The following is a 15,999-nucleotide window of genomic DNA, read 5'->3' on the forward strand; positions in this document are numbered from 1 at the left end:
GACATTATATCACCATAACACTTAGACTACACCACTTACTTATAAGAATATGTTTGCAAAAAGAAGAAACAGTAATAAAATGATTAGATCTCTTTCAAAAGAAAAATCATCTTTATTTACATTACTAAAAAAGAGATGCATTTTATTGTAATCATTATCAAATCAAATATCCATTTATCTAACATTCACTTTGTTCAGTGAACTGTATTATCAAGCTTCCTTCCCACTATTACAGCTATCTATTGTATGCCTCACAACAGCTACAATCTCTGAAATACATGTGATGTCACAATAAAAAACCAATATACATTTTTGCATACAACCAGACTTTTTATAGCCAGTAACTACTGTTTCTCAGAAACATCATGTAACTCTATTATGCAGCTGCCATTCTTACCAGATCTCTTGCAGTTATTTCAGGCAAAAAAAATACTTTATTTCAGAAAATCCTGTATGTGTTCTTGAGCTAAATGCTAGAAAAGCATTGGCATAAAACAAGAAAAAGCGCCAGCAACATACTTATAATTTTTGTTGGACTACACATAAAAAACAAATTAGGTACTATAATCCTTATTTATTCACAGAAACATAAATATTAGCATATTCACATTAATAACTGAGCAGCTCAGCCTTCCTATTAAAGCAAACACATCAGTAGCAAAAACTCAAAACTGAGCCAGAGTTTTCCCAAACAACTCACAACAAAACCATAACAGTCATCAGTACACAGATTAAAAGTGCCTAAGAATAGATACCTCTTCAGTCCAGAGATTCAATATTTGATTCAGTTAAAGTGCTCTAAAACTACATTCTTTAATTTAAGCTTAGAGCCTTATTTTTTAAGATCACCTGCATGTTTGGGGTTTTTTTTTACTTAATAGTGACTACCAGCCACTTCAACCAACTGCTTATTGTTTACTCCCCAGCATAATAATGCCAGTCAAATTAGAACAGAAGTTATAAAGCAGGACAGCATGATTTAAAATTAAAGAAACAGCCGTCAGGTTAAGAGCAAATTCTCAGCTATCTACCTAAAAGAATAGTTCCAAGCAATGTTAATGTGAACTTACTAATAAAACTCACTTCGCATTTATACTGAATAATGGCTAGCAAGGTGTATAGAAAGGATATGAAGTGTGTCCTGGGTTGTAGTTTAGGATGTATTCTATCACCATCTTCAGTTAATGGCCCATCAATGCCTTTTGCATGACTCTCTCTTTAATGGGCCATTAAGGCTCTCTTCCATGACTCATCATCCCATTGTGAGATGCTCCGCCCATGGGGAAGAGCCAAGCATTCTCACCTGGATATAAGCTGGGATTTGGGACAGTAGAAGCAGCCCTCTCCCACTGGATTCCCAGAGGACCGGAGCTACCAGACCTTTCTACAAGATTTCTGTTTCAGGAAGACCACCTCGTCTGGACTGTTTCCATCACCCTGATCAGGTTGTATTCTGACTCTGTCACTGGTTTTTTCTTTTTGTATTTATTTTATTTTATTCTATTTTATTTTCCTTTTCTTCTCATTAAATTTTATTTCTGACTTAGAGCCTCTTACTTGGTTTGTTTTCAAACCACAACATATTTTTGGCGCCCAACGTGGGGCAGAGGCAATAAGAAAAGTCAGAAATTACAATTTTATTGAGTACACCTGTCTGTTATGATGCCCAATATGCTTACATGTGTCTTATACCTATCTCTCTCTATTTTTCCAAACTCGGGGCACTATCTGCCGGCCTTAATACTCCTGCGTAGACCAGGATATGGTACTAAAATTGCTTTACTGGTCTATTACGTCCATTGCTTGATAAAATCTGAGGCAATGAACATTATTCAGAATATATACCCAGTTTTGTATTCTTGTTCTAGTCTAGGATGCTACGTCTGGAGCCTCAACAATCTCACCCAGCCCCTGTGGGGAGGAGTAAAGAATGATTTTTTCCAGCTTTTCAGGAAGGACACAGCAGTTTTTGAAAATATTGAGTACCCTCTGGATGCCAAGGACAGCATAATGTTCTTGTTAGTCCTGCTTTGTTTTCTCTGCACCATGCTTAGAATCAAAACACTACATGGTGTGTTGGAGCATGTTCTTAAAGAAGTAGAAGAGGTAAAAAGAAGCAAAGCAATAGCATCGACGACTACACAGACTCTCAGAGGAAAAAGGAACCAAAAGTGCTGTCAGCATCTCCACACAAACCGTCACTGAACCGGAACAGCCTAAACCAGTAGCAGTTGCCACCACTCAGAAGAAGAAATCAAGGAGCAAATCAGTCCGCATAGCGACTGACGAGGATAGAGCAGGACCTTCACACTCAGCTGAAGAGACAGAGACAGAGATCATCACCCGCTCTCTATCTCTGGGTGAGCTGCGTGACCTGCGAAGGGAATTCACCCGTCAGACCAACGAGTCCATCCTCACCTGGCTGCTCCGCATCTGGGATGCTGCAGCCAATGACACCATTCTGGATGGAACTGAGGCCAGGCAACTGGGATCACTGTCCCGGGATGTGGTCATTGACCAGGGAATTGGAAAAACCCAAGAAACTCTCAGCCTCTGGCAGCGACTGCTAACAAGTGTGAAAGACAGATACCTTTGTAAAGAAGACCTCCTAGTGCACCAAGGAAAATGGAACACAACAGAACAAGGTATCCGATGCCTAAGGCAATTGGCTGTGCTGGAGATCATTTTTGCAGAAGATGAGAGATTTCCTAAGAGCCCAGATGATGTCCAGTGCACATCACGGATGTGGTTGAGATTTGCACGGCTTGGACCAGAGATGTACTCGCGTTACCTGGCAACACTGCAATGGAGAGAAGGTGAGGACAAGGTGGGTGTCCTGGCTAATAAACTAAGGATTTACGAGGACACTGTCACCGCCCCAGTTCGTGCCCATGTCTCATCTGTGGAAACAAGACTGGCTGAGCAAGTCAGGAACTTAATTGAAGAAGGCCATCAGAAACTGAAAAAAGAACTTAAGGAAGAAATTTACGATATTTCACCAGAGCCGACGAGAGTCTCTGCGATTAGGAGCAGGCGTCCCCCAGCCAGGGAGAGAGGATACACACCCCGAGGTAACCTTTGGTCTTTTCTTCGGGAGCATGGAGAAGATATGAAGAAGTGGGATGGAAAACCTACCTCCTCCTTAGCAGCCCGGGTACCTGAACTGAAAAGAGAAATGCCTACAACAAAAAGCTCATCTAGAATCAGTGTTGCTCCGGTCTCTCGTGCACAGAACTCCAGATGTTACAGGAATGATGATATGATTGATCCTCTTGAAGGGACCTCAGCAACTCATTTACAGGAAGAGAACAACGTATGCGATGACCAGGAATAGGGGGGCCCTGCCTCTAGCCAGGAAGAGGAAAGGGACAATCGGATCTACTGGACTGTGTGGATCCGATGGCCTGGCACATCTGACCCACAAAGATATACGGCATTGGTTGACACTGGGGCCCAATGTACCATGATGCCATCAAGGTATGTCGGAACAGAACCCATTTCTATTACAGGAGTAACAGGAGGGTCCCAGAAACTGTCTGTATTAGAGGCCGAAGTGAGTTTAACTGGGAACGAGTGGCAGAAACACCCTATCGCAACTGGCCCAGAGGCCCCATGCATCCTCGGCATAGACTATCTCAGGAATGGATATTTCAAAGATCCAAAAGGATATCGTTGGGCTTTTGGGATAGCCGCAGTGATGAAAGAAGACATCAGACAATTGAATACCTTGCCTGGTCTCTCAGATGACCCCTCTGCTGTGGGACTGTTGAAAGTAGAAGAACAACAAGTACCAATTGCCAAAGCAACAGTACACCGTCGGCAATACCGCACAGACAGAGACTCTGTGATTCCCATACATGAGATGATCCGTAAACTGGAAAGCCAAGGGGTGGTCAGTAAGGCCCGTTCACCTTTCAACAGCCCGATTTGGCCGGTGCGTAAGTCCAGTAGAAAATGGAGACTGACGGTGGATTACCGTGGTCTGAATGAAGTCACGCCACCACTGAGCGCTGCTGTGCCAGACATGTTAGAGCTTCAGTATGAGCTGGAGTCCAAAGCAGCAAAGTGGTATGCAACCACTGATATCGCCAACACCTTCTTCTCCATTCCTTTGGCAGCGGAGTGCAGACCTCAGTTTGCCTTCACCTGGAGGGGCGTGCAGTACACCTGGAACCGACTGCCCCAGGGGTGGAAACACAGCCCCACCATCTGCCATGGACTGATCCAGGCTGCACTGGAAAAGGGTGAGGCTCCAGAGCATCTGCAGTACATTGACGACATCATCATATGGGGGAATACACCAGAGGAGGTCTTCAAGAAAGGAGAAGAAATTACCCAAATTCTGCTGAAAGCTGGTTTTGCCATTAAAAGAAGCAAGGTTAAGGGACCAGCTCAAGAAATCCAGTTTTTGGGGGTCAAATGGCAAGATGGTCGTCGCCAAATCCCCACAGAGATAATCAACAAGATCACTGCCATGTCCGCACCTACCAACAAAAAGGAAACACAAGCTTTCCTAGGTGCCATAGGCTTTTGGAGGATGCACATTCCTGAGTACAGTCAGATCGTGAGCCCTCTCTACTTGGTGACCCGCAAGAAGAATGATTTCCACTGGGGGCCTGAACAGCAACAAGCTTTTGTTCAGATCAAGCAAGAGATTGCTCATGCAGTAGCCCTGGGCCCAGTCAGGACGGGACCAGATGTGAGGAATGTTCTTTACTCCGCAGCTGGAAATAATGGTTTGTCTTGGAGCCTTTGGCACAAGGTGCCTGGGGAGACTCGAGGCCGACCATTGGGATTCTGGAGCAGAAGTTACAGAGGCTCCGAGGCCAACTACACTCCCACAGAGAAGGAGATCTTGGCTGCCTATGAAGGAGTTCAAGCCGCCTCAGAAGTGATTGGCACTGAAACACAGCTGCTTTTGGCACCCCGACTGCCAGTGCTGGGGTGGATGTTTAAGGGAAAGGCTCCTTCCACACATCATGCCACCGATACCACATGGAGCAAATGGATTGCCCTCATTACACAGCGCGCCCGCATTGGAAACCCAAATCGCCCTGGGATTCTGGAAGTTATAACGAACTGGCCGGAAGGTGAAACTTTTGGATTATGGTCTGAAGAAGAAGAAAAGCAAGTAACACGTGCTGAGGAAGCCCCACCATATAATGAGCTACCGTAGACTGAAAGACGATATGCTCTGTTCACTGATGGCTCCTGCCGAATTGTAGGAGCTAACCGGAAATGGAAAGCTGCAGCATGGAGCCCCACACGACAAGTTGCACAAGCTACCGAGGGACAAGGTGGATCGAGTCAAGTTGCAGAGCTTAAAGCTGTCCAGCTGGCTTTGGAAATTGCTGAACGAGAAAAGTGGCCGAGGCTTTATCTCTACACTGACTCATGGATGGTAGCTAATGCTCTGTGGGGATGGCTGAATCGCTGGAAAAAGGCCAATTGGCAGTGCAGAGGAAAACCCATCTGGGCCGCTGACATTTGGCAAGACATCGCCGCCCGAGTAGAGAGGCTGACCGTGAAGGTTCGACATGTGGATGCGCATATACCCAAAAGCCGGGCTAATGAGGAGCATCGCAACAACGAGCAGGTAGACAAAGCTGCCAAGGTGAAAATATCACAAGTGGATCTAGATTGGCAGCACAAGGGAGAATTATTCCTAGCTCGTTGGGCCCATGATGCCTCTGGTCATCAGGGAAGAGATGCAACATATCGATGGGCCCGTGACCGAGGGGTGGACCTTACTATGGACAGCATCTCACAGGTCATCCACAACTGTGAAACCTGCGCTGCAATCAAACAGGCCAAGCGAATGAAGCCTCTGTGGTATGGTGGACGATGGCTGAAGTACAGGTACGGGGAAGCCTGGCAAATTGACTATATCACCCTTCCCCAAACACGCCAAGGAAAGCGGTACGTGCTGACCATGGTGGAAGTCACCACTGGATGGCTGGAAACCCACCCTGTGCCTCATGCCACTGCCCGGAACACCATCCTGGGCCTTGAAAAACAAATCCTGTGGAGACACGGCACCCCTGAGAGAATTGAGTCGGACAATGGGACCCATTTCAAGAACAACCTTATAAACACCTGGGCTAGAGAACATGGTATTGAATGGATATACCACATTCCTTATCATGCACCAGCTGCCAAGAAAGTTGAATGGTGCAACGGACTATTAAAGACTGCCCTGAAGGCACTTGGTGGGGGAACCTTCAAGAATTGGGAACTAAACTTAGCCAAAGCCACATGGATAGTTAACACCCGAGGGTCTATCAATCGAGGTGGTCCTGCCCAGTCTGAACCCTTACACACAGTGGATGGAGACAAAGTACCTGTGGTACACATGAAGGGCATTTTAGGAAAGAGTGTTTGGATTAATCCCACTTCAGGCAAAGGCAGACCCGTCCATGGGATTGTCTTTGCTCAAGGACCTGGCTACACTTGGTGGGTAATGCAGAAAGATGGAGAAACCCGTTGTGTACCACAGGGAGACTTAATTTTAAGTGAGAGCAGTGTGTAAGGTTTCATTCTGTATGTATATATGCATTCATCTGTAAGAATGTATTGATTTAGGCATGTTGTAGACGGTAATAGAATAAGGGGTGGATTGTCCTGGGTTGTAGCTTAGGATGTATTCTATCACCATCTTCAGTTAATGGCCCATCAATGCCTTTTGCATGACTCTCTCTTTAATGGGCCATTAAGGCTCTCTTCCATGACTCATCATCCCATTGTGAGATGCTCCGCCCATGGGGAAGAGCCAAGCATTCTCACCTGGATATAAGCTGGGATTTGGGACAGTAGAAGCAGCCCTCTCCCACTGGATTCCCAGAGGACCGGAGCTACCAGACCTTTCTACAAGATTTCTGTTTCAAGAAGACCACCTCGTCTGGACTGTTTCCATCACCCTGATCAGGTTGTATTCTGACTCTGTCACTGGTTTTTTCTTTTTGTATTTATTTTATTTTATTCTATTTTATTTTCCTTTTCTTCTCATTAAATTTTATTTCTGACTTAGAGCCTCTTACTTGGTTTGTTTTTAAACCACAACAAAGTGAAACACTCAGACATATCTGTAAGAACGGATAAAATGTTATTTAGATATGTAAACTACAACTACCCTGAACTGACTGACTTGCTAACTCTGTATTTTACAGATAGACATTCTGTCTTCAATATACTCTGTCCCTAATCATTAGAAACCTAAGACCCTTATTTTAGAAATTAAATAATACTCTAAAATCTGAAGCTCCAGTAAATTACTGCTGCTTTAACTAAGTAGTGGGAACATTCAATTAATATAGCTACACATCACATTCAAGTATTCTTGTAAAATTTTCTTTTCAAACTCATTTCAAACCTTCGTAACTTTCATGTTTATCCTATAATAGCAGCAAGACATCAATCCCAACACATTTTGGAAAAAAAATAATAAGTTACTTTAAATTGTTTCTAGAAGATCCATGAACAAAAATAATCACCTGGCACTATAATCTAACTGTAGTGCTTTGTTTCCAGCACTACGCTAAAGGAGACTTGCTATTGAGACACTTCCTTATGGTATGATAGAATATCAATCTAGTAAAGTATGTAACAGTCTACCAACTGAGAAAGAAATTAAGAAATTATTATACTGAAATTTTTGTCTTGGGAAGACTCATAGAAGAACACAGATGCTGATACAACATGATAAAATTATGCTGGGCTGCCTCTTCTCCCAGGGGCTAAAGTAGAAGGCAAGATGGCTATCGCCCAGGGGATGAACTAGAGATAGTATCACTAGTAATCTGAGATCCCACTGCCTTTTCCCAGTGGTTCACAATGACAGTGAAAGTCGCCTGCAATTATCTTAAATAGAAAAGATAGCTTGTCATTCACTGGCAAAATCTGCTTCACAGATCTCACACCTTTAACGGAGTTGTACAAAACAAATTAATAGCTGTCACTGAACACTCAGATCTCACACAAACCAGCTAAAGCTGGCCTGAACTGAAATTAAATGAAGAAACACGTTTTCTTACCTTAAATATTTTGGTCTTTAGCTAGACAAAACAACACTTAACACTGATGTACTGAACCTCATTCATGGCCTTCAGCCATCACACACATTTCCAACACAAAAATGAAAACTATAAGCAGCAATGCCTAACCTACTAGCTCACATTAAACAGTGTATAAGGTATCTCATAACAAAGAAGTGTTCTTGCCTTAGGGTACCCTGCCCCCCTCAAAATTAGAAATCTAAACTATTTCAAACTCACTTTGCTACATTCCCAAACCAAAATGTAATTACCAATCTTGGCAAATCCTGACATGCTCTAAATGCTAAAACAAATATTTCACTGAGCTTGACTAGAAAAAGGTGAGCAGACTCCCCTTACTGTAGAGTAAGATTTTTGCTTCTTCCAAAACCACATTATATCCATGCTGAAATTTTCCTGAACCACGAGTCCAACAGTAACTGCGTCATTACAGCTGTCCAAGTACTATGATTCCATAGTGTCAAAGGCAGGTTAGCATGATCTCAAAACCAAAAATGTATTTTTAGATAGCAACACAGAGCACATCACATGAATGTTTGTACCAAATTACAACGATTCAGGTACAAGATGCAATACTAAGTACTCATTTCACAATGGCAATGACCTTCTTATATATGGCACCTTTTTGCTATTGTAGACAAATACATCCTATACAATGACTGGTCAATAGTAGTTCCTTTGTAAGAAGAGCGTTAGGGTTCCAGTTTTTCAAGTGGAAGTGTTAACTAGATTTCAGCTAAAAGAACAGATGTATGTAAGTTAAGAAAAATAAAACCTGATTTACAATACTAAGCATGTGCCTTGTCTGAAATATTAACACAGTAGTGTCACCAGTAGGATAATCCAACCACTGAACAGATCTGTGACCTGTTTTGAGATGTGTGACAAAAAAAATAAAACTGCTGCTATAAACAAGAACTGTTCTAAGCAAGCCTGTTCTAGCAGCAGCATTACAAACAGGAGTTTCTACTAAGTCACTTTAAGCAGCAGAAGCTGCTCGCTATTCTTTTCCTCCACTTGTCAGGTAAGTAAGAACAAAAGAGTTCTCATTCACTTGCAAAGGCACTCAGTCATTATGATAATGACCCAGTCATTAAGAGAGGTTAGAAAAATCAGACAATGAGTTTTCATACTCTTCAACAGATAACAACTAATTTCTTTCATTTATAGACTTCTTCCTGCAAAAGGAAACTGAACCATACCGTAAATACCTGTCAGTTAAATTACAGCATAGTGCATGGAATACACCTACATCTTATCTTCTAATCATGCAAAGAATGGTTGATAGCACAAAAAATTAATTCAAAAATGAATAAAAATTACAAATCTCTTTTCTATTAATTCCAAAAGCCTTAGTGCAATTTCAGGTAAGAATTCAGCAATCATTTTATCTGGAGTACTGCTTTATTAGAAGCAAAGATATTCTAAATTTCATCCACGTGTTCCTCATTCAATTGACTAGAAACTTCTGCACACTGACTAATGATCTCAAACCCTTAGGAAAACACCCTCAGTTTACTGAATGATAAATTATCACAGAAAAGAGAACAATTTGCATAAAAATCTCTATTCATATATAAAACCCAAATGAAAGCTAAGTAATGATGAAACTAAAATAATCTTTAAACTAATTTTGAAAATTGTTTTTAAAACGTTTGAGGTCCATTTCCCTAAAAAACTGAAAACATTTCAAAAAGCCCAAAAGCACTGAAAGTTTTTCCTCTTTAAGTAAGATTCTTCACATTTTTTCCTGACAAACACCTACATGTTACTGCACATTCAGAAGCATTTAAAAGAGCACATTTAAGAGTAAAGTTACAGTTAGGCCTTCTTTATGTGCAGATCCTCTCCAAAGGAATACAGTTTTGAAATGTTAATTCTTATTCATCCAAGACAAAACCACTTTTTATTAAATACAAAGAATTAGTACTCTCAGTTCTACAGTTCTGTGTATAAAAACTGCACATCTATCATATTTCATGCCTATTTTCTTATTGTTCTCTCAGTAAGCAGAGATACAAAAGAACCCTCTGATCTTTTTTCAGACAAGAATGTCTTCCATCTCCATGGCATTTAAGACACAAAAGAGCATGATTTAGCAAAGACATTAATAATAAAATATAAATTAAAAAAAAACCCAAGCTACAAGGTCACTAGAAAAGCAAGAAGAAGGGATGTTATAAAAATAAATAAAGAGATTTAGTAGACAAATACTGTCTGCATATAAGGAAATACCAAGAAAACATACAATTTCAAAATGCTGCTCTTTTCATTGAGGATGCCTGCAAAATCAGAGGAAGTACAAAGATGCTCTGTAAAAAAAGGGTTTGAAGGTAAAATAATCTGTTATCACAATAACATTTTCTTTACTTGCTTTCAGGATGATATCGCCAGAAAACCTAATTTTTTCTAGAAGTATTCATTCAAATGTTAATGCCTCTACCTCAAAGTCAAGTGGGATTTCACAGGTCTACAGAAATTTTATCCCTTAAGCCTCAGGTTATTTCACACTAAGCATAAGCCAATTTGTAGCATAAACTGTGGAATCCGCAGTTCTTATTTGTGAAAATAATGCATCTTCTATAGAAAATATTTGCTCTGCCTCCAAGACTGGGAAGGACTACTGGAAGTACAATTCCCTTTTCATCAATTGCTTCTGAAACCACAGTTTAGTAGTCACTTGCTATTAATACACAAGTATACATGTAAACATGAGCAGAACAAGGAGAAGTACAATTTAGTACAATTAAATACAAAATACACAGTCCACACAGTTATAAAGCTATCAGCCAAATTACTACAAGTTTGTGTGAATAAACAAAAACAGCTAAGTAAAACATTACTTCATTGTAAGAAGGCCTGCAAATGTGAATTTTTAGAAGCTTAAAAGATGGAAAGCTTCAGACAATTGTAGCTCCTAGTATGGTGCATAACTTTGTATCAGAGAGACCTCCTATCTTCACAATTACTGTATTTCAAATTTCTTTCATCAATGGCAGGTATTTTTATATCTCCTAGGACAGACTCTTCTGCAACTTGCATACTGAAGATCACTTTTTTTCAATCTATTCTCTCTCTGATTGAAGTACAACCATTGCCCATAAAGCAATACTGTCTGTGGAGGTGGGCGGAGCCCCGGCTGCTCTGCCCTGAAGGGAGCCAAGCTGAGGAGTCAAGGAAGAATTTTGCAACTTCACCCAGAGCCCCTAAGACAAAGACAAACCTCCTAGCCACGGCGACCTGTCCGGAGACCCACAAGCCCCCTCGGGATTTTATGTAGATCTGTTACAATTGATTGGTTCTGTACCCTTTTCCTCCCACCCTGGTGTCCCATAAAAACCCCTGGGTTTCCTCTGGTCGGCAGAGGTTCCTCGTCCCTGGATCCCTTTCGCTGGTACCCTCTCAATAAAGTACCACCTGCGGAAATTCCATACGAGACCTCTCTCTCTCTCACCACGACCGGCTAAAAGAGGGGCTAACTCACAAGGGCATGAGCTAAGAGCACTGAGCTGAAATCACTGAAAGCTGAAATCACCGAGCTGAAAAATCACTGCTCTGCCCGCTGCTGAGAAGCCCGTCTGCCAGCTGAGGAGCGCCCTGACCCCTCAAGGAGCTGTTTCTAGCGAGACATCCTTTGGGGTGGCTGTGGCTCTCTGGGTCCCAAGCGGCGGACCCCATCCACCAGCAGGAATAACTGTCCATATGGACAGACCTGGCTTAACTTTTTTTAAATCTCCTGTCTTACATAGGAGGTTTACATACTTGCTTCCTGAATTTATTATCATTTGGTGGATCAACTTTCAAATACTATGTTTTCAACTGTTCATGAGATAAAATTACTTAAATCTGTGCTTGAGAGTAAACATGCATATCATGAAAAATTAGTAAACTAAAACTAATTGTCATAGATTACATAAGAACAGAAACTACATAATATTGCAACTTTTTTTCTGATAATCATAGGCCACATAACTTCCTCAGCTTGAGGGCCCAACTCCTAAAATTATAGAAAAAGAGACTGCTGCCAGAAGATAAGGAATCAGCAATCTGTCTTTAACTTCTATGTAGATAGGAAGAAGAAAAATACTTCCCTCATAATGAGCCTTTGCCACAAAACCCATTAAAATAAGCCCTAAGTGGAGTGTCTGATCAAGGCTTGAAAAGCAGCTTTCAAGATTCTGTGCTGGGAGAGGCTTTCACTTTAAAATAAAAGCAGGTTATCGAAAAAACAAAGGAGGTCTATAACAAAGTTCTTCATAAATACTCATGATGCTTAGCGAGTCACCAGTTCTAACTTCCATTTTCACCCTAAAGGTCACCTCATCTTCATGCAAATAATGAGACGTGACTTCCTTTCAGTACTTCAACAAGACATCAAAGAAAGAGATAAAAGTTGTTGCAACCAGCAAACAGTTAAGAAGACTGAAGGATACCTGAAGGAAAACAGAATAACTTTGACTTGACGTCATACACTAAATACAGTTCCCAGTCTTATTCAGTACATAAAAAGGTAAACACAGTTACACTCACTAAGACATTTTCCCAATAAATACTCCTACAAGGATTTCTACCTCTGAGAAGCACTGCCTAATTTCTGCAGTCTGAACTGGAAATTACAGCTTTAGTCTTACCTCCAATACACATCTCCTTTACAATTTTAAATAGTTACAACTCTAAATTCACAGATAGGTAATGTACCTAACTTGTGGATATTCATGCCCCATTCGTTAAGCACTAAAGATCCCAGCTTTCTTACCCATTAGGTATTTCACAATGCTAGTGTACACTATGCTGACAATTTATAATCACTTACAAAAAAAGCCCATACACCATATTCCGGTGACTTTCTCCAAACAGCAAAAATACAGATTCGAGATTTTGATTACCTATCTACAACTTTATTTTCCATCTAGGAAGAGAAAACATTATGGTCTGCCAAAAGCAATCTCTAAAAACTCCTGGTTGCAAAAGCATTCATAATACAGTAGCAAAAAAAGTTTATATTAATTAAACATTCTCTAGAAACTTTGCTTCACTAGATGTAGTCTTCAAAAGCATAGCATGAAATTTTGAAAGCTACCTGAGAAACTGACTATCCATCAGTGCAGCAATGAGCATATGATCCTGAATTTTAAGGAAAAAGGTGAAAATAGTAATTAAAAAGTATTAAAATTCATCATAACACACACACATTCAAGGTAACAAAATCAAGTGGTATGGGCATGTTCCTTATGTATTGCTTCTCAGAGACAACTTTTCATACTAAGTAGGATTTTACTCTGGTTCAAGCACAACTAAAATCACTGCTACAAACTCCAGGCTGCCTCTGCTAAAAGGCATACATGTAGAAAACCACTGTTAGTAGTCCGCTCATAAAAGAAACTTCTACATTAGTAAAAAAATGGTAAAAATAGTTAATCACATGACCTACTCTAGGAATAATTTCAAGGAAAAAAATGTCAAAATATTTCTTTTTCCTAAGTTATAGCTGATTTAGAGAATATCTGTACTCACTTCACTAGGGTAAGAAACTTCACATCTTCCTAACTGATTATATGCAGTTTTGTGAAAGGCACAAAAATATGTGAGAAGTTTTAGGTATCGCTCACCTATAAAAACAAAAGGTGACAATTGGATCATTCAGGCGCCCACCGTAAGTGTACTTCTGGGTATAAATGCACCAAGGGGAGTGAAATGAGAAATTAAAAAATTAAACTGCATTTAAACTTTTCCTACAGGTATTTAAGAGGTTTAAAACTAGTAAGCAGCAATGTATACTGTATGAATAAAAGTGAAGTAACATAAAACTGAATCTGAAGCTATTTAAACATCACATCAACTTTAATTCAAAATACGTGATTAGTAGATGAGCAGATTGGAGATCTACAGTATTTTTTCAAGGAGTTGTACTGGGAATAATCTAAGATTACTTACTTTAAGGTACACCTGTATGCAGACAAATGCTGTGATAGGTAGGATTTATTAAACAGTCAGGACTTCATAGAAACACTTTAAAGAGTAGAAAAGTATTGTTAGAATATTGGAATTTATCCATTAATCCACTAACTCCTGGGACTTTTTTCTGCTTTAAGTCATTAGGAACACTTTATCAAATAGATTTGTACCTCTAAACCAGAAAACTTCAACCAAAAATTGACCCTGGATTACATCACAGTAAAGTGCATTACACTGCTTTTTACCTCCACATCCTAGCTGCTTGTAGAATCTGTATTCCAAATGTAGCTGTGGTGCTCTCGACTTCATTGGCTCCTGATTTGAAAACAAAAACAACATTTAAAACAGAGCCTAAAAACTAATACACTAACCTACTACCAGCCAAACTAGCTCTATTGCTTCCAAGCCACACAGAAAAGTTTGAATGTTTCTTCTGAAATCACTAGCAATTAAGAAACAGAGAAAACTAGACCTCCCTCAAGTGAGACTAGTGCATATAGGAATATTTAGGTCTTGTATTGCTCCACTGGACCAGAGTTCAACATGCAAACCAAACAGACACATGATGGAATAGCCAAAATATAGTGTATTTCTCCAAAGCACATGGATGGTATGTCCTACGTTTCTCAGAAAGTGGCATCAGTGTGCAGCTTAACAGATGGAAAAGAACCTCCAAGTACCTAATACTCGATAGATATATCTTTATAAGAATGAAGTCTTATCCTAGGATCTTAACAGAAAATACCAAAACCTTCCAACAAACAGTAACAGTTTAGCAGAATTCAAGTATCACCATTCCAAACTATAAACCCAAAACAAGAAAGAAAGAAAGAAAAGAAAAAAAAAAAAAAAAAAAAAAAAAAAAAAAAACAAGCAAAAAATTATTCTTATCTCCAGAATAAGTTGTGGTTTACGGACATTGATGAAATCTTATTCGCTGTGCTCATTATTCTTATTCATGTGTTCATTAATAAGAATGACTGACACATGCCAGTATGTCAGGGTCTCATAGAATGAAATGAAGTGACATGAGATTAAGCTGAGGAACACACATGCAGCCTAAAAGGAAACCCAAACTTCTTGAGTATTTCCCTTTGTAAGGAAAAGTTTCTTTAGCACAAGATTCTTGAAGTAATTTCCTAGGGCATATTTTAGTAGATATGCTTTGTTTCTTACGATACATAACATGAACTTAAGTTCCACCAGAAGAAGATTGGGTCAGACATTATGAGGAATTTCTTCACAGAAAGGGTGCTTAGACAAGGGACTGCCCAGGGAGATGGAGTCACCATCCCTGGAGATGTCTAAGGAAAGACTGACCACAGCACTGAGTGACATTCTGACATGGTGGTCTTCAGTCAGAGGTTGTATCCAATGCTCTCCGAGGTCTATTCCAGCCTAATTCATTCTGTGATATTCCAAGGCATCAGCAACAATTTGAAAACTAACTCTGTTACTACTAGGACTGCGGCACACAGTACGTGACTGTTAATACAGTTATCAGCAATAACTGATATTATTGAACATCAGTTCCCAGGAAAAGCTTGGGTGAAATGCTCATCTTTTTCCGCATACCATCATCTTCAGAAACTACAAGTTTATAAACCTGTGTTGTTTCTCAGTGTCACATTCAGGGCATAAAAACTATGAGTGAATTTGCAAGAATAAGAAATTTAGTCTTCTCCCTCAACCCATCTCCCTCCAAGACTTAGTTGTTTCCAAGTGCTGTCAAAGTCCATGACAGCGTACATTTATGCATTTCATTTTGCCGGGATGGCAAAGGTGGATACTTGAAAGTAAAGAAGGACTAATGTAACAGTTTCTAAAAAATAAAAAAAACCCTAAAAATAGAATTTACTGCATGTTCTTTATGCTCCAGAACAACCAGCAAAATGGAACATTGTATTCTTTGCAAAAAAAAGTGAGAAGTGAGCAAGAACTTTCTATAATAAGCAATAACAATATTTATTATTCAAAAAAATTAATTACTAAA

General features: G+C 40.0%; 1 protein-coding gene across 9 annotated transcripts in view; it reads right to left on the minus strand.

The window, feature by feature from the left end:
- CSNK1G3 (casein kinase 1 gamma 3) overlaps nucleotides 1-15,999 on the minus strand; it is an 81,567-nt gene that overhangs the window by 34,400 nt on the left and 31,168 nt on the right. For 8 of the 9 annotated variants that reach the window (XM_066338976.1, XM_066338974.1, XM_066338981.1 and 5 more), the window contains one exon: nucleotides 14,252-14,321. In XM_066338976.1, the coding sequence (XP_066195073.1) occupies nucleotides 14,252-14,321 (70 nt within the window). Of the gene's footprint in view, nucleotides 1-13,660; nucleotides 13,717-14,251; nucleotides 14,322-15,999 lie in introns of those variants that run through there. The other variant, XM_066338982.1, reaches the window with a different exon arrangement.

The sequence above is a fragment of the Sylvia atricapilla genome, chromosome Z, assembly GCF_009819655.1.
Source record: "Sylvia atricapilla isolate bSylAtr1 chromosome Z, bSylAtr1.pri, whole genome shotgun sequence".
Classification (NCBI taxonomy): Eukaryota; Metazoa; Chordata; class Aves; order Passeriformes; family Sylviidae; genus Sylvia; species Sylvia atricapilla.